The sequence below is a fragment of the Homalodisca vitripennis genome, chromosome 7 (genome assembly GCF_021130785.1).
Source record: "Homalodisca vitripennis isolate AUS2020 chromosome 7, UT_GWSS_2.1, whole genome shotgun sequence".
NCBI classification, from domain to species: Eukaryota; Metazoa; Arthropoda; class Insecta; order Hemiptera; family Cicadellidae; genus Homalodisca; species Homalodisca vitripennis.
The window spans coordinates 66,269,063-66,294,000 of record NC_060213.1 but is presented as its reverse complement, the minus strand read 5'-3'; the positions used below and the strand labels follow the sequence as shown (position 1 = coordinate 66,294,000).

Below are 24,938 nucleotides of genomic sequence, written 5' to 3'. Positions count from 1 at the left end.
CTCAGTAAAAAAGGTTCTATGGACTTAAAACTTCGTATTTAGGTTACTTTTTGACCAAGGAATAAACCTAATAGTGTCAAGGTTAAAGGTCAATAACCAGTCCTTCCGTCTGTGTTATAACTCTTTCTAGAAAGGTTCTATGGATTTGAAACTTTATATTATGGTTACTTTTTGACCGAGGAATAAACCTAATGATACCAAGGTCAAAAGGTCAATGGCCTATCCGTCCGTCTGTGAGATAACTCTCAGTAGAAAGGTTCTATGGGCTTGAAACTTCGTATTTACTCTTCTCGTGTTACTCTTTGACCAAGAAAGAACCCTAATGATGTTAAGGTCAAAAGTTCAATGGGCAGTCTGTCAATCTGCCAGTACGTTTGTGCGATATATTGAGTCTCTTGATATCCTTTTATATTAGTTTATTTTGATATATGTCTGGTAAATAAATATGTTTGTTCTTATGCTTCTCAATATTGTGTCTGAAATGCAGATCATATCACCTATATAGCACTCATTAAATACGCCAATAATTTGATCAAATTATTTACAGACTTCAAGAAGTTACTGATTCTGTCAATTATTGCTTGAACGCCGATATGTGGTATTTTTTCACCCAGACATTGCAATGCCACCTTGAAGATAAGAGTGGTCACACCTCACTGTTAAACTGTAAAAACTACTTCTTGTTATCAGCAGTTGTCTGAGTTTTACGACACGATATCGCAATTATTATCGTAGTTACATAACACCACCGCCAAACACAGACTTATGTTTAGACATGTGATAAAAAGTACTATACCATCATAATTGTGTTATCGCGTACCCCAGGAATAAATGGCAATTCGTAAACTTGAAATAACACTTTAATTATCCAAACACCTGTACTAATGTACATATAATCTACAAGAACAAACACTAAGTAATATATAACAATGTTTTCAAATCAGTCATCATATTAGGTGAATATAAATAAATAAATAACAAAATCATGAGCTGTACATATTACTGTACAAATTACTCGATTCAAAACAACAACTTAGAGTAAAATTATTTAATTATGAAATAACAACAGATAAAGGGTTAAATGTACATGTATCGTTCATAATGAACACGAATGATAGTAATTGTATTGGTTCTATCTAACATACTTTTCAGAGCAGAGTAGCTTCCAGATTACATTTAGTATAAATTAAGGTATTTTGCTTACGTCGTGAAAATTCTTCATACAATGTAATACCTTTAATTTTTGTTTGAGTAATGAAAACCTGTCAGTACTGTTTCGATGTAATTTTCAATATTTGAAAAATCTGTTAGTTTTTTAACATCCCGAATCATCCTTTATTTTTGACTCAAAAAATGGAGAATTATAAAAAAAGAAATTTGGTACAGTATGAGATAAGTATTGATAAAAAAACGAAAAGACGTAAGAATCTGCCCGAACTATCTCTATACCAGATTTATTTTTGCCATTAAACCACTAACAAAACAACTCAGTAAAACTATACTAGTCCTTAATTCCAGACTACTGTGCAGTATCCTGACTACATTTTTCTAGTGAGCAAATTTCCGAGGAAAGATATATCTTGCAGAATAATTAAGAACATCAGTGACCCTTCTCGTAAGCAGATTTCCAAATGTCGACGAGACAGACGGACGAGTGGAATCTGTAGAACATGGTGAGCGGAAGAGTCAGGTGGCTCAACATCGTCCACAACACCCTGCCGTAGAACTGAGACCTGTAGTCTCGACTGATGGACTGAGACTTGATCTCGAAGGTCTCGGTGATCCACATGGCCACATTACAGACGATAAGGAAGGTGACCAACTCTCTCCCTGGTTTGTTGAGTCTGAGCGATCTAGAATTGCTGCATCTCCGCAGACCGTCGATTATGAAAGGGGTCTGCAGGAGCACTTGGACTACCTGCAAGGACACAAGGATATAGATATGTTCACTCACTTTCTTTCAACTAAGATATCATGGAAATTCAAAGTTCCTCTAGGATGATAATAAGGATTTTGTTGTTCATCGGTATCAAACAGTGGAACTTACAATAGTCTTTTCTCTGTTCGGATATACCTGCAGCAAGATGGTAACGATAGCCAGATACTTCTGGTTACGCACGGCAGGAGTGATGCCCAACACTGCCTGCAAGAAGAACGCCGGGATGCAGACAAATAGGAGGAGATCGTCCAGCTGCGAGACGGGTCGGGGATTGACGTCAAGGCGCGTAATCTGGCGGTAGGCTAGTGTCACGGCGCCCGTCAACAACACCAGCAGAGTCAGCTCGGTGGCGGCATTAACTTGCAGGCCGACATCTATATACCGTCTGTGGAAAAGCTCAGTTATGTATTTTCATTCATGTAAAAAGTGTAGTGTCATTTTAAAAACGAATAAGAGAATTAGAATGCCGAAATGTTCCTAATTAATACTATTTGTATAATTCTGATTAGTTGCATGATTCACAAAGTACTGATTCACCGTGAGCCGTAGTGGAAAGTTAGTTTCGGGAAAAGGTGTTTGAGTTTCGTCTGTGAAGTTTGTTTGACTTTCGTCTGTTTGAGTTTCGTCGGGAAAAGCTGTTTCGTCTGTGGAAAAGCTCAGTTATGTATTTTCATTCATGTAAAAAGTGTAGTGTCATTTTAAAAACGAATAAGAGAATTAGAATGGCTACTCACGGTAACCAGCGTGCTAAGGGCAGACTAAGGGTTCTATACGAGCTCAGAAATCTGTTATCAGAGCCAACAAAAATTCAGCTGCTTCAGTCACTGATCAAAGCCGTAATTTATCATTGCTATCCTTCATGTAGGAATAGCATTTCTAGGGAGGACGTCCAAAGAATTCAACGTCTACAGAACACTGCTTTGTTTTTTCATTGCGACGATATGATCACGTGTCCCTCTATAGAGCTATTGCCGAAATGTTCCTAATTAATACTATTTGTATAATTCTGATTAGTTGCATGATTCACAAAGTACTGATTCACCGTGAGCCGTAGTGGAAAGTTAGTTTCGGGAAAAGGTCTCTGAAGTAGCACTGTAATGTAATGACCATTCAGCTCTACTTTCCGACGTTGGCAGGAAGGACTTCTACTGTTGAAGAGTGTCGTCATATATAATGAACTTCTGGGCGACTCAAAAAGTTGTCTCTAGAATCGGTTAAGCGTAGTTTAATGGAGCGTGTTAAAGATTTTAATATTTGAAAGCGTACTAAATAACGATATCGTTAAATTTAAGTCACTAGAATTGCTCTAAAAACCATTTGTAGCTGAGAAACGCTCACAATAAAAGATATTGTTTATTTATTATTACATATTTTTCCATTTGCTTTCTCTTAAACCGAGGCTTGATTACTATAAACAAGATTCTAGTACCTAATATTCTAAATGAATTCACATTAAAAACGTGCCAAATTTAAAAGTTATTGGTCCTCCCTTACCAACAAAACGTTATTATGGAAATGTGTATTTAAGTTATTTTGCCCATAGTATTGCGGTAATATGATGAATCATTGTCTTTACAGAGTATAATATCTTGCAGAATTCATCATGTATGGCATTGCAAGGTTTTTTAATACGTCAAGGTGAATGTTCTACCTTTTTTCCATATATGGAGTGGACCATTGACTGAATTATGAATCAATTTCTTTAAAACATTGTTTTAGGTCTTCTTTAAATAACCACATAAGATTTATTAGCCAAGTCCTCGTTATATTACTTCACATTCAATTGAAGTATAAAGCGACTTAAATACTGAATACCGTACTGAATTTTTTTGCTAAATGTAGAGGTCTTACAGGAAATCATCTGGTGGTTGTTTTTATTTTGTGTACATCATAACTGTTTATCAAAAATTTGTTTCGTGAAGAAGTATTTTCATATTTATATGCATTTTACAACAATGGCTAAGTGAATCGTGCACAATCATCGATACCATTTACAATAAAGTCACAAAAATCATATCTAACTTTTTTTTCTTAGTGGAATATTAAGCTTTTCTTTTTTTACACATTTTACTATAATCCAATTCGTAACGTATCTGAATTTGGAGTGATTGACACATTTTAGAGAACAAAACTGATAGCAGGAAAGTAAGAAGAGAATACAATGGTAACACAAAAAGAAAGGAAACAGGATTTTTCCGGACATTTGCCATCGTTCAGTGAAAAAATCCTGTTTCCTTCACAATCCTTCCATCGTCAAAAAAAAAAAAAAAAAAAAAAAAAAAAAAAAAAAAAAAAAAAAAAAAAAAAAAAAAAACCTTCAAACAAAGAACAAAAAGAAAATTATATTTTATTACATGGGCATGTGTTTTATCCATCCCATGATTGATAAGGCTTATTATAGGTATACAATCTGGGGTTTTGAATGTTTTATTACCTTTCTACGGAAAGTAAATAAGTAATGATAACTGTTAAGGCAACAAACCTGTCCGCCATAGCTACGAAGAACAGTATGATACTGAGAAATGCCCCGGCTAAGACGATGAGGCCGGCAAACAGCCCCTTGTTGGAGGAATGACAGTCAGCATACACGACTACATTGCTGACGAACCCACTCCCCCTGGAGAACGGTGGCGGTCTACACTCCCCTGACGACACCGCCATGGTGCAACGACCGATATTCTGCCATATGATGTAGAGTACACCTACTGTAGATAAAAAATAAGGCACATTAGTTTATGAGATTTAATAAGAAAGGAAACAGTTATTTTAACATTTGACATCGTTATGTGTTACAAAATGTATATGTAGCACTACATTCTGAAGTTTGAAATCTACCCACTTCTTCAGGAGTCAAAACACCTCGTATGGAAAATTCTTAAAAACTAAAAAGTGCGGCAATGGACTACCATCCAAGGATCACGTGATAACTGAATGGTACGCCAACAGCATAAAGTCTAAAATGGAGAGTATGAACAAGCGATGTCACTGAACAGAGGCCAAGAGCATAAACAACACGTCACACACGCACAAGCCAAGGTGGAACACTTAGTTGCAGTTACTTTCCTCACTTTTTACATTTTTAAATATTACGGTTTTTGGTACCTAAATAAAAGGTAAAAAGTTAAATACCCGAAATGTGACATATAACAATGATCAACATTCATATACATCCATGTACATTTATAGATTTAAGATATAAATATCCAAACTTTTATTATCTCAGTTATTCTCTCCTTTCAATACATTTTTCTCGATGGTTAAACAAGGCATGGTTGTCATCTTACCGACAAGAATGCTGTACTCGATGGTGAAAGGGTAGAGGTAAGGAGAAAAGCTCTCGAAAACCTCAGACAGCTGGGTGGGCCCCCGACAACTTAGGCCGTTGATCGAAGTTACGTTCAGGACTGACATGAAGTCTGATGTCTCTGCAATCAAACAGAGCAAATTGAAATATGTGAAAATTTAAAATGATTTTCTACATGCTAACTGATAAATTTTCTTTTAGGATTCAAATACTTCTAAAAACATTATCACATATTTTTGGTACTCACGTATGTGATAGGTTGTGAAAGGCAGAGCGTAAGGCGAGATGTGCTCCCAGCCCCTCAGGTCAGGGTCGGCATGGTGGAGAGAGTCTATAGTCTCTCTCAGAATTGTCCAGACCCAGAAGCACAAAGATGCTGCAATGCAGTGCATCATCGCAAACCTGGCTAGTTCTTGGTTGTGGTTGATTATAACCTGGTTACCATCACAAATATCGGTTTTATTGGTAAAATGTGGTGAAAAATAGCTCTTGAAAGGTTACCCAAGTGCTTTCATGAATTTCATAAATATCTACACATTTTGCTGCTAGTTTCGTCAGATGAAAATGGAAGAATGAGATCCTTATGTTTCAACATAAAGAGTATAACAGATTCATTGATGAATTTCATGAATCTTGGATTTCTCTCTGTACTTGGTGTGTACATTAGTTATTGCGTTCTCCAAAACCTACGAAGGTGAAGAGTTTATCAAGTCTAAGTTTAAAATTAAGTGTCAATGCCTAGGTTCTCAGTTTAGAATTGTAATAGTTATAAGTTTTTCTTTTATCTATATAAACTTTTAAGAAGCAAAATACGTTTTTTCATAATGGTAGTAAGTAAATATAGTACCCAGGTGTGAACTAGAAGAGCTCCACGTTAACCTAATTTTAAAATGTTGGATAGTTACTTTAATAACACCATAAATGATACATTTTATGAAATAATTTAAAGAGATTATTTTTAATACCATCAAAGTTGTAAACAAACTGGTTGGGTTCTAATTTAGTTGCATTATTGAAAGAAGGTTATTGAAACTAATCTGAAACGTCACTACTCTAACCTTATCTTACATTAGTTCGTGAACTAAAAAGATCTATTATTGTATGGGTATATTGGAGAATTAAGATATAGAATATACAGTTTACAGGATACAGGATACTTCTTTCAGGTGCTGATAAACGTTTCTATTTTCACACACTTAAATAGCTTAAAATATAGTAGTATAAAAAAATCGTTTATATAGATAAAAGAAATTGGATACCTCCGTAATATGGAGTTATGAATATCATACCAAATTCTAAACACAACATAGATGTTGTAAAGTTTAAGAATCAATATTATAATTGTATTATATTTTAACTTAAGATCATATATTTTTGGGAATTATTTCAACGATTTTAAAGCTTGAGATAAATTTAAGGGATCTTTACTTTTTGATATTTCATTAATGTTTCAAAGAAAATATTTGTTATTTATTTATTATTCAAAAATATTTATAAAGAAACAAATAGCTGAAGTAGTAAATCGTTACGATAGCAAAACCCCATTAGATAGCAACAACAATATTAATAACGAAAACTTAGTTTTGCTAAGAAATAAGTACACCAGTAAACATCTGACAGTTTCTTTTCCACAGTAACAGTGCGTTATAAATCGGTTTAACAAATATAGTGAGTTATACTGTATTAGTCCTTCCAATAAAGAACATATAGAAAGGCAGTATTATGCTTACGTTGGAGTATTTAAAGATGAAGAAAAGCTGACAGAAGGAGTAGGTTGGATAGAGGACATCCAGGATCAAGGTAGCAACACTAGCGCACTTGTAGAAAACATCTGGGTCGGCTTGCAGAAACGCAATTTGGTACGCAAGCAATAGCCCACTGTGGGTCAAATGGCCGAGACAGAAACCTATATGACAAGAAAATATTTAGAATGCAGTAATTCACTATAACAATGCTTAAAAGGTATGAAATAACAATGCCTTCATACGAGTAGTTATCACTTGACCAATAGGCAAATCAATATTATTCATAAAAACTCATACCTAATAGACTACATGTTATATTAAATCAATTTCGATTCGTCATTGCAGTTCATTCTTCTGCGTGGACTGAGACTATTTATGGAGAAATATTTTCTACCATAGCAGAAGCTAAGGATGTTCTAAACTATTGCAACAAAGAAACGTTTGGGATTGATGTTTACATTCAAATCTAGAATACCTTGCAGGGGTTTGTTACTCTTTCACATTCGAAACAGATATATATTTCTCGGTGATTTTACAATATGATATTAAATTAGTATACTTGGTTACAATAATTTTTATTGTACCTGGAAAAATAAGAAAATTTTTTGCAAATGAACGTAATTACCAAATAGTTACTAATCATTCATCATATAAACAGTGAACAAATTACAAAGAGTTATCTGTATCTTAGTGACTTTTTCTATTCGTCTACTTTAAGAGTGAATCTCCTTTATGGATGTGATAAAACACTTTTTTCAATTTTCTGTAATTTTTACACCGAATTATGACGAATCTTGGCGACCTCGAACCCTACCTGCTGCCCCGATCTTGAGGTAGAAACTGCCCGAATGTCTGCCCTTTACTGAAACAGTAGTGGTGAGGCACTGCCAAATGTGGTGGCAGAGACGTCCACTCCACTGATGGCGGCTGGGTTCTGTCCGTGTCGACTGATAGGGAGTAGTCTGGATGACATGTAATATAAATATATTTGTAAAACATATACCCGTAAATAACAAAGGCATTATTCGAAAATTTATTTTATTTTATTGCATGGTAATGTACAGTAATAATTTGATGTATATAAAATGGAAAATTAATTATAAAACCAGTATGAAATACATGTTGCTTACCAGGCTTCACTGAGGTTGCTATCCAAAATTTAAAAATTTCAAGCTCAGTTCATTCTCGAGATTTCCTGCAGATAGTTAGACGGAAAGACAATCATACAAAAAATAAGTTGACACGAAAATGATGCATCATATAACTCAATCTGGGAGAAGTAAATTTTCATGTTAAACTTAAACACTTCATTAGAAATCATTCTCAACATACCTTACCAAATGATACATTCAGAATTTTGTTCATTAAATTAGGTTTGATATAGGTGTTTTTTAATAATTAATTTCTCACACAAAGTCGTTATCAAATAATGTTGTATGTGTTGGTATATTTAGGCTTATTGACTTTGTTTAAAACTGTATTTATTCTGCAGTTGTCTTGTTGCCATCATGGTTACCCATTATAGCAATGTAAAAATATTCGCTAACGCTCAGTCAAAATACCTTTAAGTGACATGCACCACCATCGAACTTGGTGTTTCTTATAGAAATGAAGCTTCATTCACAAATTGAAGTCTATAAGTTAGTTCGTTTCCGACACATCGTGCAATAGACAATCAGATAGACAAATTACATTTCTCCAGCCCTACGAGTGTAATCTTCGCTGAAGCTCAGCCAATTGATATAATTGCAAATAAGGTAATACACGTTTCCACAGCGTCTTACTATTAGATTTTTTTCTTTATATTTAAGAAACGTTAGGTTATTTGAGGAGTTTCTACCACAGAACAGATAATACACAAATTTCTTACTGGATCACATGTCACAGCCCAACCCTATAGCCAGACTCAGTATATTATATCATTTAATAGAGCGCATCTCTGGCGAATCCTGTTGACTCGTTCTAGTTACTAACCTCAGTGAAATACCAACGCTTGGATATTCTTTGGGTTCTAATATTACATGTATTGCATTTGTGTAACAGAAAGTGTCACAGTGTTTTAAAAACTTCTGTGCCAAATAGTAACAATATGTGTTCATATTATATGTAGTAGAAGATGTGTATTATAGGTAACTTACCATCTTTCCGCGAGGGACCTCTGTCATGCAACTTCACGCTGTTGAGGTAGCGACGTATGTCTGCGTACAAGAACACGAAATACAAAAGTCCTGTCACCACCAGGTAGATGTGTATTATAGGTAACTTACCATCTTTCCGCGAGGGACCTCTGTCATGTAACTTCACGCTGTTGAGGTAGCGACGTATGTCTGCGTACAAGAACACGAAATACAAAAGTCCTGTCACTACCAGGTAGATGTGTATTATAGGTAACTTACCATCTTTCCGCGAGGGACCTCTGTCATGTAACTTCACGCTGTTGAGGTACCGACGTATGTCTGCGTACAATAACACGAAATACAAAAGTCCTGTCACCACCAGGTAGATGTGTATTATAGGTAACTTACCATCTTTCCGCGAGGGACCTCTGTCATGTAACTTCACGCTGTTGAGGTACCGACGTATGTCTGCGTACAAGAACACGAAATACAAAAGTCCTGTCACCACCAGGTAGATGTGTATTATAGGTAACTTACCATCTTTCCGCGAGGGACCTCTGTCATGTAACTTCACGCTGTTGAGGTACCGACGTATGTCTGCGTACAAGAACACGAAATACAAAAGTCCTGTCACCACCAGGTAGATGTGTATTATAGGTAACTTACCATCTTTCCGCGAGGGACCTCTGTCATGTAACTTCACGCTGTTGAGGTAGCGACGTATGTCTGCGTACAAGAACACGAAATACAAAAGTCCTGTCACTACCAGGTAGATGTGTATTATAGGTAACTTACCATCTTTCCGCGAGGGACCTCTGTCATGCAACTTCACGCTGTTGAGGTAGCGACGTATGTCTGCGTACAAGAACACGAAATACAAAAGTCCTGTCACTACCAGGTAGATGTGTATTATAGGTAACTTACCATCTTTCCGCGAGGGACCTCTGTCATGTAACTTCACGCTGTTGAGGTAGCGACGTATGTCTGCGTACAAGAACACGAAATACAAAAGTCCTGTCACCACCAGGTAGATGTGTATTATAGGTAACTTACCATCTTTCCGCGAGGGACCTCTGTCATGTAACTTCACGCTGTTGAGGTAGCGACGTATGTCTGCGTACAAGAACACGAAATACAAAAGTCCTGTCACCACCAGGTAGATGCTGAATGTCTAGAACATTGAACCACTTGTTTACAGATGTGTGGCAATAATGTATCTCTATGCTGAGGATTTCAATTAAATTTTATATATTACATTTTAATATATCATTTAAATGTTTATACAATTTGTCTGAGGATATACCGCACGCTCAGTCCTTTAAAAGCAAAAAATCTCTCAAGCCTCCCTATAATTTATAGCCAATAATTTTATTTCATTTTAATGCATCTTGATTTCTTTAATATAAGTGAAAAGGTTTATTCGTATTTTCAGTAAAGTTTTTGTAATTAGAGATGGACAAAAATAGTTCAATGTTACTGCTAATTTAATAATAGGAAATCTGATGTACAATTTTATATCTCCCTTATTAAAATATTTTAAAAACATTTAAATTGTGTTGGGTACGAAAGTTTTCCCATCAATTACTTAAAAGATAGTAAAATGTTTTTAAATTTTGTCATGCATGAATAATATAAAAGCACTGTCATAAAATATAACGAATATTTTTAGTTAGGAATGTAGATTATCAATGTGCAACACAATTATTTAACTTTTTATTTTGAATTGAAAATACAATTTGAACAATATAAAACGTAACATAAGTTAGATATATCCATATCTTTAGGAGAAGTCTATCTCTATTTAAGCCCTCTGCTGACCTTCCTCATTGGCCACCATCGTGAGGGAGGATCTTATCAAACCTAATAAGGGGTTGTGGAGATACAGTACAAGATCGAAGGTATTGATAACATTGCTACGGTCACAGGCACCATTTGTCCCGCGCTAATTCAAATCTAAAGTCCAACGTCTTAAACCGTGTGACAACCAGCTCTCACAAGTCCTCTCCTGTATTCATTTCATTTCATTTTCATTTATTGAGTCAACGGTAAACCATTTCGTACATATCAAGTAACAGATGGCATGCCAGAAATTAACAAATCCAAATAAATATCGCCAGCACTTAATTGTAGATAATAGAAAACAATGTTATCAAATATCCAAAGTTTAACATAATATACATACAAATTAACGCCTACATCAAAATAAATATCAAAATCGATTAATTATAAATAATATGAAAAATATGAAATAACAGGTAAAGTTTAATTTACCACCTATTAATAAATAACTAAAAATACCACCTAATAAATAATCATTAATAAATAACATCTAATAAATAATACATTTACAACCATCCAAATAAATAACAAAATAATTTAATTATAAATAATAAGAAACAACATTATGCAACAACCAAATCTCATATCACAGGATATAAATCAAAATATTTAATAACGGCTCAATTTGTATAGATCTACAATGCACATTAAATAAAGTCTCCGAAAGGATTTGCTTGAGGACCCAAAGAACTCAACACCACCATTCACTATGTTTCCTTTCCTCGTCATTCTTGGAATACAGCCGTGGTGGGCGTAAACAGAAGACATAGCACGCCTGCAGATGTCTTGGGACCTCGTAATATCGTAGGATGTCTTGTATTAATTTTATCCATATGATCGTCCAAAATTTAAAGCCATATAAACTATTTAATTACATTCACAACCACATTAAGATCACATACGAGCAGAAAACAAAACAAAAATGTATTTCGAGGCAATGTTTTATATTCCTATGTTTATAACTATTTATAGGGCCTATTTATAGGCTTGAATTTGTAGGACCTAAGAATTTTTAAAAAGCGAAAGTATCAACTACTAAAGAATCTTCATACCCATGGTTGGTGAACTTCCAATTAAAAACTCTAAATGTATTTTCAATTTAATTTAGAAGAAAACTTTATTATTATACGGTTAAATTTTAAATCCTGGTCGTGCCGGAAGGGAAATTTATTTTAAACTGTTTTGCAAATATTTATATATTGTTGTACTAATTTTCTGTGGACAATGCACTTCGAATCCACTTCTAATAACAAATCAAGATTTTTTTTCTTCGGTACTTACTCTTAAATTCGATATTAAGATTTTTTTGATAAGTGTAACGGAAATTTCTCTACCATATTATAAAGTAAAGTAGCGCTAGTGGGTTACATTTTTATTGCCCGATTTTTAATACATTTTGTTACTACATATTATTGAGATGCCTACAACTGTCCCTTACTACTTTACTGTAAAGCAATGAGTATGAATTGAAACCTTGCATTTCACATAAAAAGGAGAATTATCATAACACGTGGCGTTGTGTAACGCAATAAGTCATTAAGTTACGTATGAAGGTCAGCTGAATAAGTCATTGGTTTCATTTAAACAATTATTTTCTCAAGGACGGGTCTCAAAAGCGTTCGCTCAATCTTTTAAGGGAAGAATGAGCGCACTCAAAGTTATTTTAAGCGTTCATAAAAATATTAACATTGTCAAACATTTGTTTTGGTATTTTTCTGTAACCAATATAATTTCTTTAATATAATTATTTATTTCCTACAATTATTTTATAATTAGAAGTTGTATGATACCACTTTTTAGAATACCAATTATTGTAAATTTGAAATTTACAAATTAAATATTTTATTTTGTATAACACCAAAATATCTTACAGTTAAAAATGCTGGTTTAAGTATATATTTTTGTGAGAGGCTGATATTGTTATTGAATATTAACCAACAGGTATATCATTTTGTCAAAACTAGCTCTGGCTACTGTAATACCCCATACAAGTGTACAACTTTAGTGAAGCTTTCGTGTGTTTAATTTACAAAAACATAATTTAAGAATATGGGTGTTATGATTTGGAGGAGACATTTTAATCAAATTTAACTTTTAGCTCATGTAATCCATTCATTACTTAAATTAAATTGGTTTAACCAAAACTACCATCATTTTAATAAGTTTAATATTATTATAATGATGTGTCTACTTTATGTTCAAAACAACTCTCTATTGTGAAATATGTTGACCACAAACATACATAACAAACAAGCTCACGTTCAAGTAATATATTTTATAACATGTATATGATAACACATATGTTATGTAAATTACCTCATTTATGTTATAAGTGATGCAACATACTTAAGTTCGTAGGAAAGTCTTGTGCTTTATTATTAAGATATACGTGCATACGGGGAACAATGCTTTCCAGTGTCTTTGTTGAGAAATCCGTGGAGAGATGAGATATTTTCTGACTTCCTTGTTGACATAATACGAGGAGACATCAAACAAGTAACATAGCTCTGTAATCCCTGAGGACCTGATTCACCAGAATATGTTTCTCTCCAAGAGCAGACCTATCCTGTAATAAACTTTACTCAACCATAACTTATACGTACTATAGGCAAAACTCAATTAACTAGTAAAGAACTATTTCTTAAATATTTTAAATCGAAAAAATAAAATTTTTATTGTAAAAAGAGATGAAATACAAAATGTATGTTCTTCCATGTGTGGTTGTAATTAGTAGACTGGGTCATAACTCAGAGAATAGATTAACCTTCATGATAATGTATCTTTGATTAATGTGTGTTTCTTCTATTTAATGTCCTAAACGGGAACCCAATATAACTGTAGCTATGCGATAACATACAGGGTATTTGATAATTCAATGCCCAAGTTTGTTTCTGCTGTATACAATTAGTCAAAACTAACTGTCATTTTATTAGGTTTTATTTAAATTACGCTGCAAGTCTCAGGGGCAGATGCCCGAAAGCGGTTAGAGAAATTTGTTGGCAACATTGGAGTACATGTTGAATTCTAGTAGAATTCAGATGGTAGAAACCCTATGAATTAAGCCTCCTTTGTACGCTAGTCACAGTTTTTAAAATACAAAATTATACACTCTATTTAAAACATTAGATGGGATTAATATATCACACAACCTGAATAAAAACTACTTAACGTTATCAGAATATTGATGCGATAACAGTGGTGGACGACGATTTTCATTGACCCTGACAGGGATCAGAATAAGTCTGTAGAATTTGAGGTTTTTGGAGGAATATAAATTATTCTACAAATGTAAATTTTCATTTCGTCGAATCTGATCATTTTTTGTTGATTTAATACACTACATTACACATAACCACACTAACCAATAGAGCGCTGATTATGCATTTAAAACATTATAAGGACACTGATTAATAAAATATTTGTTTAGCTTATTTCTAAAGTAATTAAACTCGACTTCATTTTTCACAGAGGCTAACAATGGATTGTACATTGTAACACAAATATTATTATCTTTTTGCAGATGTTGAAATGGCGTTATTTAATAGTTTTAAATTCTGGCTATTTCTTGTAAGGTATGAATAATTATTCGTATGTTTTGCGAAAATAAACAAAAAAATATAACACAATCTAACTCTACCAACCCGGCAAACTATAGTGAGATGTTTAAAAATAGGTGTGCCTGTTTCACGACATAATATTTTCATTTGTATGGTAAAATACTCTAGAAATTCATGTGAACTATACATAAATTTTAAAAATATGATTTCAGCATTACTAAATTGTGCTACTTAATTCAATTAGAAAAGAACATAATAGGTAAGCAAACGTGATAATATTTATAAACTAAACTTTTGTTTCTATTATTGATTTATACAAGCAATTTAAATACCCTTTAAAAGTACTCTTTGAGAGGTGTTTTATAGTTTTAATTGATCTTATTTTCTGTAATTTGTAAAGGTTTACTTTGATTAAAATTCTTATTTGCCCAAGCCCAGGATCCCCGTGCCTACCTCGGCCAGTGGTGCCTCCCCGGTCACAAGGTCACTGATGTAGATGACCACGCCCAAGGTCACGATGAACACGGCGTACACGCAACTCAAGATCCCAGTCAGCGAACTCCTACGTCATTGCAAACCAAAGCAGAGATTATTGCACTATTTTACAACATATAGCTCACCTGTAGGGTGGACTTCTATCATATGTATAGAAAACATATCTTAACAGTAAACAAAGGCGTAGACGAAGTTGAATTGCAACACATTGTTCTCATCTTCTTTTTTGCATTATTAAAGGCTACCTGTATACCGTACGATATTTTATAATTATTTCAAAAAGTAACTCTTGAAAGTGTAAGACGTGAAGGAAAATTAAGGCTTGAATCCAGTGATGTTGATGACCTAATAATATGTTCTCCGGACACCTTTACAAATACGGAATAAACGCCAATGAATTATTCTCTTTGTCTTCCATTTTCTTTCACTTCTTTTTATCTTTCTTTCTATTATAATGGATTATATTTCACCTGATGAAGAGTATAGATTTCAATCCTCGAAACTTTGTGTTATACATTTAGTAATGGTACAAAAAAATGTTAATGTTTTGGTAATGGTAGCAAATGTCCGAAATCCTATTATCCTTTAAACCTTTAATCGTCATTAATAAACCTCAAAAAAAGAATTATCATGAAACAAAAAAACTTTCAACATAAACTGGTGTTTAGGGTTGTATCTCAAAGCTGTAAAACATAAAATCATACTACGAAATAAACATCTAAATCTAATAGAAGAACTTAACAGTTTTAAAATAATATTTTTTCGAAGTCTGTCAACCTGATACTTTCGGATTGAGCTTCTAGTATTTGCCTTGTTTAACGCTAAGTGTATACACTTTATTCTGTTACATATTGCATTAATAATGTCCGTATTAAAAAATAATATGTTTTAATATTTACTGTTTTAATCCATGTTTCTCCATCTACAGTAAAATCCATTTTTCTCCTATATTTTCAGCTTATTCTACCCATGCATTTTAATACCCCCATTTTAGACCAAAATACCGGATTAGTGGCTGTAATCAATTTGCTTACAACTAAACGCCCTCGTGAAAATAAGACATTCTGACAATTAAAGATATTTGGCACAAAATTTACTGTTCTTTGTTTCCTCTTGCGTTAATTTTCAGCACATCTTCACACATCTATTGAAATGTTTAATCGGATTAAATCTCAAACAACAGAAAATCCAGACGTATTATTTTATTAAGTTTTATATTTATAAAATACTGTAATTATAATTAACATTTATAATCGTTATTGTAAAAAGTAAAAAAGCTGTCATCCTATTGATTAATAACTCTTAAATAATCGTGGCACAACTTCTCTGCAAACGGGTTCAAGCTAAACGTTTTAACAAAAAGATATCCTATTGAACATTTGGCGTTGTTAGTAGTGCCACCAAAGAATGAAACTTACATGAAAACAACTTAGAGTAAATAATAACAACAAAGCTCGCTAACTCATATTCAGAAGCTAGAAAACAGTTTGAAACATGTGTCATTTTAACATAAATTAACACTTTAAACATGTATAACTTTAACATCCTCTCTCTCCAACCACGTCGATTTGGATTCTCGCAGTTTTAATTCATTTGTAACAAAGTTATTAGAACGCATTTGTAATATCTCTGTTTTGTTGCAAAAACGTAGGTGTCAAACAGAAACTTATAACAAAACAACAAATATAAGAGTTTTCACAGCCGAACAATGCAATATAAAACAATATCAAACAACATTGCCGAACGTAGCGAAGTTAAATTGCTCGAATATTATGAAACCAACCAATCTAACAAACTAACTTCAACAGATACGTTGGTATCTTACTGAACGATGATATTTTATTAACTTTTACTCTATAATACGTTTTAACAATTTGGGTTATTCTATGTTTGTTCGTTCCATCATAGTTACTCATAAGATGAGTGTAAATTTTATCCTGAAATTAGACTTTTTTACCCCAAACATATTATTAGTTCTTCCTTGTACAAGAGGATCAAATTTTAGAGTTATCTTACAGACACATATATATATATACAAATCTATATATATATATATATATATATATATATATATATATATATAAGTATATGATATAATAAAGGCAAATGAAAGACTAAATCATATTACTACAATCGAAACTTCGTAGCTACAACAAAAGAGAGGAAACGCCTACCTGAACATGCTGTTCTTTTCGTCAGCAGTGGAGGGTCTTGCCCCACAGGGCTTGCTGACGTCACACTCAGCATGGTTCAGCTCAGGTCTCAGATGGTCTAGGGCAGGATTCAGCCTCTGGTTCAACATCCATAGCTTGTGTTTGGAGGTTAAGTTTGTAAGAAGAGATGGTGCTGCAACAGACAGAGTAGTTTATGAGTTTCTGATACTGATTGTGCTCTGTAGCATCATCCTTTCTACTCCACTGCACAAACCTTAGTAACATAGATCTGACTAGAGATATAAAACAACACATTCTAAACCGAATCATACAGGATGTTTCAAATTAGGGAACTCAGTCAGTTGTGAGTCGACTTATCCAAAAATATTGAACTAAACGGTTCTTTACAAAACATCCCTTAAGTACAGTTTAAAAATATTTAAATTAAATTTTAAATACAGTATGTGTCAAAATTTGATCGTCTGAAGGTGAATTCTCAAGTTTTTCAAATTTGAACATACTTAATATTAAAGGTTCTGTGTAAGCCAAATACTTCGGTTAAAAAAAGTGAAATCTCTTAACTCTTAAAAGGTTCAGCCGACTACAATAACTTGTATAGTAAACATAGTTTTATTTTGGTATTCAGCTTAATAATGTTTGTGAATTATCTCATTTCTCAAATTTTTAAACACTAACGTAAGGCACATCGATTTGTACGCTTTTGAAAACCAAACAACCTTTTCCATTTAACAGCTAGTATGCTAATTAGAATTAAATATGTTTTCAATGTCATTTTAACACTTTTTAGGTGTAGTTAGTTAAATTTTATTAAATAAGCTAATTTTTCAATTCATTGTAAAGTAAGTATGTTAAATAAATATTTTTATACGCGTAATAACTGTATTATTCCTATTTGAAATTGGTATTAAGGTTTTTACCACTATAAATAAACATTATTTATCTTGTTTATATTTTCTATAAATAGATATAATCTTGTTTGTTAATACATTTATTAATTAAATTGTAACAATTTCTATAAAAATCATCAGCCTTTATAAAGTATGTGCCCTACCCTTAGATTTATCTCACGAGGAACCAAAAGCATATGCAACGCTTCTTTCCTCGTAAAATGCATAATGTAGTTTTTATTGTCATCTCAAAATAACATTAACAAATAAGTAAAACTATAGTAAATTGTGTGTACGCCAAAAAATGTATTACTAAGATTATTAAAAAATATTTAGTGCTACACTTTTATTTACAGCTAATTTAAATAACAGATAATTTCTATTTTCAAATTAGATTTCTATATACAAACGGAATAATTATATGTTCATTTATAGTATAAAAATCACAAAGTCAAATGTTATTTGTATGCTGCTATCCATATAAACATATAATATATATTTAAATTACCTTTGTGTTGATTTTGAATGATTTTGGCATCATCCTTAAAACTTATTTGTCCTCACTATTTTATTATAACTTTTAAAACATGTTAAATTATGATGTAGACATATTTTTATTCTTATTTGAATTTTATTTTGTCTATAAAACAATTCAAATAACAAGTTCTTTGGTTTTCTAACAAGGAAGGTAGATAAAGTATCAGACACCATGATACTAAATTATCATTGATTATTGATATTTACTTATCATGCATCTGTTTAACTTACACCATTATTACGCAAACATGTGTCTTATCACGTATGATAAACAAACAATAGGAAACTCCAACTGCTGTTTGGCTGTTTGAACGAGTTGTTTATCAAATAATGTTGTTATATGTAATGTAATGAACTAATATACGGTTTGACATTGATCAACCGTTATAACAGTTTTTTTTTTTTTTTTTTACTTTTAACGGTTTCCAAAATTGACTAAATGCCTTACTGTAAAAGCTTGTGGATAGATCAAGAAACACTTTTATACATTTCTTGTGATTAGGGAAGTTGTCTTAATTGGCTATAAATTAAAATAATAATGTGTTCCGAACAAATAAATCGGTCGCGCCACCTCATGTTCACTTACTGAACTTCGAGTATCCTGATGCACCCAAGTGGAAGTTGCAATCTTCAGGGGTGGATTTTTGCACCCCTTCTGCACAACTTAGCTGCAAGACCATTCCGGTACCGGCATCATGATGGTCAGCAATGCCTAAAAATTGCATAAAGCATGAAACCGGCACTATATATTTCTATAGATACATCAAATTTTAAACCAGTTACATTTATCTCTTGTCAACAGCGAAATGTAAGATAAGGTTGGTTATCTTAGGGAAAGAAATTCAAGTTAAATTACGCTTGGATAAGTAGGTTAGGTTAGGTTAATAATGGATTAAGTACATAGGGTTAGTTGTAATTGAAGTAAGTTGGGTTACCACAAGGAAGGTGAACCCACACTACCACCAACCAGAATGTGTACCTTCCAGTTGAACCTTCACTGGGTATACCAAAATCCTATTTGTGAAGTCTATCAAAACAAATCTTTTATTCGTAAATCTAAAGTACTAACTGCCAAGTAATTGAAACCAAAACTTAACCTATCAAATCTTGTAAATAATAATAACATTGAGAAGAAAAGATGTTTTCAGTATTTGTTTAAATTGTGTACATTTTTTGTTTTTTATATAATTGGGCAGCCTGTTGGGCATCTTAGCTTCATATGGTATGACGTTTTCTCAAACTTGCTTGTGCTGTGTCCAAGGATAGCTATCTTGTCTCTAAACTGTGTGTGCTAATCATGATAATGGCCATTGCTTAGAAAAGTCTAAGTTATTTTTAACATAACAAATCACATAACTCATATATTCCACCAGACTACCCAAGGGAAGGATTCCGAATTCCATTGTTTAAAGGGCATATTGATAGATCCACTTTACTGTGAGGGATAACTTCTGGAGTGGGTGGAACTACCATAGTCTTAAATACTGTTGCAAGCCTAAACGTGCAAGAGTACTCTTCCCTATCCGCTCTGACTGGAATAGGCTGAAACAGACCTAGAGTTTATTTCTTTAAAATTGGCTTTACAGAAATTTAGCCCACTATACCTCCCGATGGTTGACGTAACATGGGATGTCGACTTAGGCGGCCCCTACTTCCAAACTTTTAAATCCTGAATATCCCGTAGGCGAGAGCAAAGGTTCTTTTCAGACTAAATGCTATGAAAAAGTTAACAAAAAAGATAGGTTAGATATGCTAAGCTAAAAGAGATAAGGATAGGTTAGTAAAAATTTTACCTTAGGACATGTTAAGTAGGTTAGACATGTGCAAAACAGTTAACTGTTAAACTCGTTATTTTGGTGACAGCATTTAATCTATTTTAGGATTATTTCTGTTCATATTGGATTTAATTTAAAATTAGAATTAAGTTTTTCAATAATTCCTACAAAATTATTAGTAAGTTGACGTTTCAATTGTAAATTTTAAGTTCCTTACATCAGTAAATTACTAAGATCGATTTTCTTCGTACACTGTGTAGTTTTGCGTTTCATGTTTGTTACTTTTTACTGTTTTCCTTCTGTGGAATGATAAATGAATGTATGTTATTTTGCAGTTTACATACAAGCATTTTCTAAACTTACGTGATATTTATTACGACAGTATAGTTACTCGAGGTTTTCGCATAAAATATCAAATAACACTGAGCTACAAGTTTTGTTTTGTTTTGTTATAGTAGGCCTATACCAAATGGAAACCGAAAGCATTCGGATGGTCGACTACAAAACGATTGGAACCCCATTATTCTGCTGTCAATCTTGGGCCACGTTTCACCACACGTCTCGTCTCACGGATCTGTCTCATGGGCCTCTGGGAACTGGGACAACCTTGCAATGGCACATTCGGGTCTCGCTAGGTCGTGAGGGAAACTCTACAAGCCAAAACTGTCACATCCAGCCTAAGCTTACTTTGTTTTAGAAGAGGGTCAACATCGTTGTTACGGAGTATTCGTTAAAGTATTAACAAGCTGATTTATTTATTAACGTGTATTTCCAAGGGCCTTTGAACAAATCACCTTCGGAAGTGTTTCTTATCGAATTCTCATTTATTACTTGAGTAAATACAGTTGTGATAATAATATAATACGGTGCACCTTTTTTTAAATTTCAAATCCCCTTTAAATTGGAAATGGCATATTCTTTGGTGAAATACCACTAAAGATTATTAGAAAAAGGATTCCTTAAAAATGGACCTCTAATAATAAATTCTTATACAATGATCAGTCACAATTGCAATGAAAATATTCATAAACTATGTTATTATTTTCAATTATGTTCTATAAAAATGCTGCTAAACTTCATATCCTTTTCTCCCGTCAGCCTCATTTCAAAATTACTATCATGCCTACATTTCGTCGAGTAATTATCCAAAGACTTTATTCTGCACTTCCTTTCTTTAATAAGGCCTATGATCTCAAGGGCTATGACTGAAACATAACAACTTTTTATCTACCCAAATCTTTAATCTTAATTATCAATATTTTCAATCTTACACTGGTAATGTTGTGCTCTCGATAATATCTTGATAAATATCTACAAAGGCCTCTTAATTGAGGTACATAGAAAAGTCTTCAATCAAATGTTCTTTCCTATTACATTTCAAATATTTTCCTGTTTTATTTGCTGTTAATAGTAAGTTACAGAAAAATAAACTTTCTCCTGACTGCTAGGAGAGAAAGTATACCATTACTATTTTAGTTTTACGACTATCGTAATTAACACTACCGGTTAAATTTTTTAACTCGGACTGTCGCCAATTGTATTATTCCGAACATTGTTTCCGCTGAAACAAACCACGAGCAAAAACAAACAACAGTTTGGGTTTTATCGCTGTGGTTGTTTAACCGTTCATAATCTGTAAAACACCACGTGGTGCGGTGCCACACAGCGGGAGCTTGAGAGGAAACCGTCACTGCACCACTGCCTTCTGTATTACACCACAGCTTTCACACCGCGGTGACAAAAAACTCTCTTGCGTAACTCGATTAATTTAATTGTTGTTTCTCCTCTACTTCCTGTCTGTCTTTTACTTCTCTTTGTTTTGTTTCTGGCACCGCCGCCGCATATGCTGGCACGGTATGTTGTCGTATTTGGTCTGTTACAGTCAAAGGTCTCTTTTCTCATCATTTGCATTTACAAACACGCTTATAAAGAATGACCTCGTTGATTGGAAACTTTCGCAAAGTGTGAACAGTGCCTGGCATTTTAGTGCTTTGATGTTTTTGAATTGAAAGAGAATTTCATGCTCGACATTAAGTTCTATTGGTTATTTATGCTTGGACAAATAGACAAGAAATTCGTAACTATATTGTGTTAATAACTGATAATCATTGATAATATATTATTTCAAACCATTTTCAATAGTCATGCACAGTGTATTCAAAATACAGTTATTGTTAGTAGGTCAAATAATATCAAGATACAAATTTTTGATAATATTTTTACAAATGTAACAAAAATCTAATTCAATTATTATACCTTTTCTGTAAATATTTACACCTCACTCAAATCGTTGATGACGGAGTTACGAGTAACTTAATGGTGTATAAAAAACAGTTTATCTTTACTGAGTGATTAGCAGAGATGTTTTCTTGCAAGTAGTGATGTTATGTTCTTTACAGTCCATTGTAAAAAGCAACAAATTCTTCCTTACAAGTAGCTATTTGTTATGTACTGTCCATTGTAAACAGCAACTAATTCTTCTTTGCAAGTAGCTCATTGTTATGTACTGTCCATTGTAAACAGCATCAAATGCTTCCTTGCAAGTAGCTATATCATTTACTGTACGGTCCATTGTAAATAGCAACAAATGCTTTCTTACTTAGTATCTATATCATGTATTGTGCGGTCTATTGTACAAAGCAACAAATGTTTCTTACTAGTAGCTATAATATGCTTTGAACAGTCCGCTGTAAATATGAAAAAATTATCATCACACTTTTGAGCAATACTTCACAATATTTGTAAAATACATTGTCGAATTGTTAAATTATTTACCAACAAGAGTCCAATTTCAAGATAATAATTATAAAAAATCTTGAAGACATTATCCAAATTTAAAATTCATAGCAACTTGTGACTAAGCGACAATGAAAATGCTTGAAAAATGACTGTCTGTCTGTCCGCTCGACGCGACATTTCGAAAACGAATTGACATACAGATTTGAAAGTTTGCATGAAGCTTCATTTTCATGTGGCCAACACTGAGTTTGATGATGGTACATATCATTCTATGGGATTTTGCTGAGCGTTAGCGAATATGTTTACATATTCGCTTTGGTCTTATATGTGACTTTAATAGAAATGAAGTAATAGCAATATACCAATAAATTTGTAATCAAACTGAGTACTCTCATACGAGGTTTCAAGCTGTGAAACTTTTATTCATAGAGGTAAAAAGAATAATACAGAGGAAACTCAACGTTATAAATTGGTAAAAATATTTTATTCCAGTGCATGTTTGCGTTGACGTATCCTCCCTTGTCACCCAAATTTTTATTATTTGACTATTGTTATAAATCTTAAAAACATGTGAATGCAAATCATCTGTAATCTTTTAATTTTGCACAAAACTTCATTTTTACATAGACAAGAATGAGTTCTATGACGGTCCACGTCTAACAATGCAATTTGGATGAGCGTCATTAAAGACTACCACTTAGTAGGCTGACACAATCTTTCATTTGTCTTCAGAGGGGGTGTAAGAACATCTTTTCTGTATGAGTTTCTGTTTGTCTGTCTACCTGTCCGCAGGACATCTCCAGAGAATTGAGTTCTATATTTGAAATTATGCAAGCAATTAGGCGAAGCCTTTTGTGCGATACTTTATATTGAGTTGTTCCTACCTTTTAATAATCACAGAAATTTCCAATGTAAATATAAGGATAATATCGTCTGTGCTCCAGCACCCTGATATATACAATTTTCAATTTCTCAATTTGACGAAAGTACTAACAGTCCCTTGCCATGGCCTTCCTCTTCCTAACGGCCATTCAGCATTGCTGGTCCACTGCATATTGGGTCCATGCTCTGTAACTACACTATGTTTTTATTAATTACCCCATTCAATAAACGGCAATCAAAAAGGTGGAAGCCCATGTGTTGTTCATGTTCTCGATTCCATCGTGTAGCAAACTAGTCCCAGATTAACCATCCAAGTAGTAAATATAGTTGAACCATTTTCAAGAACCCTTACAACATTGAGCTTTCTGTCACAGCTAAATAATTCAACGTATATACTGTAGTCCGATAACTATAGATATTTAACTTCTGCCTCATCATATAATCGAGTGAGCAGAAGAGTACAGTGAAAGGTCTTAAGAACATTAACAACCTTTTGGGGCCAACTTGCTAAGACAATACGACAGAATATTCCAGATGCATCAACTAAAATAATTCACAGTTTTGGTCAAAAATTATTTTGATTCATCCATCCCTGCTTAGGCTTCATAGATCAAACTATGACTGTTTCGGTCAAATAGCAGGTTGATCTTTTAGCTATGTAATATTAGTAGACTTTAGTAGGGTACATAAATCGTAGAGAAACTCTGCAAAAAAGTAAATTTACTGTAACTACTCAACATCTTGCCTCATATTGCCATTAAAAAAGTTAACTAAGTCTATATATCCTTTAAAGAGAGACTAGCGGCTAAGTCGGTTAGAGAGATTATGATTAAGTTTTCGACTACTAATCAATTTTACTACGGTTCTAGTTGGTTGGTCGGTGAACGCAGCCGTATTGTGACCTGCTTTCAGTATTTCAGTTTTATTGATTAATGTTGTGCTTTATTT

The 24,938-nt window shown here is 33.2% G+C and overlaps 1 protein-coding gene across 1 annotated transcript in view; it reads right to left on the bottom strand.

Moving 5' to 3' along the window:
- Positions 1-842: 842 nt before the first annotated feature.
- Positions 843-24,938, bottom strand: part of LOC124366534 (proton channel OtopLc-like) — a 37,474-nt gene continuing 13,378 nt past the window's right edge. The window contains 12 exon segments of the mRNA XM_046823123.1: positions 843-1,918; positions 2,075-2,324; positions 4,422-4,644; positions 5,224-5,364; positions 5,491-5,677; positions 6,974-7,149; positions 7,803-7,848; positions 7,850-7,950; positions 10,159-10,276; positions 14,955-15,063; positions 17,171-17,342; positions 19,181-19,306. Of these exon segments, the coding sequence (XP_046679079.1) occupies positions 1,601-1,918; positions 2,075-2,324; positions 4,422-4,644; positions 5,224-5,364; positions 5,491-5,677; positions 6,974-7,149; positions 7,803-7,848; positions 7,850-7,950; positions 10,159-10,276; positions 14,955-15,063; positions 17,171-17,342; positions 19,181-19,274 (1,935 nt within the window). The 5' untranslated portion in view covers positions 19,275-19,306 and the 3' untranslated portion in view covers positions 843-1,600.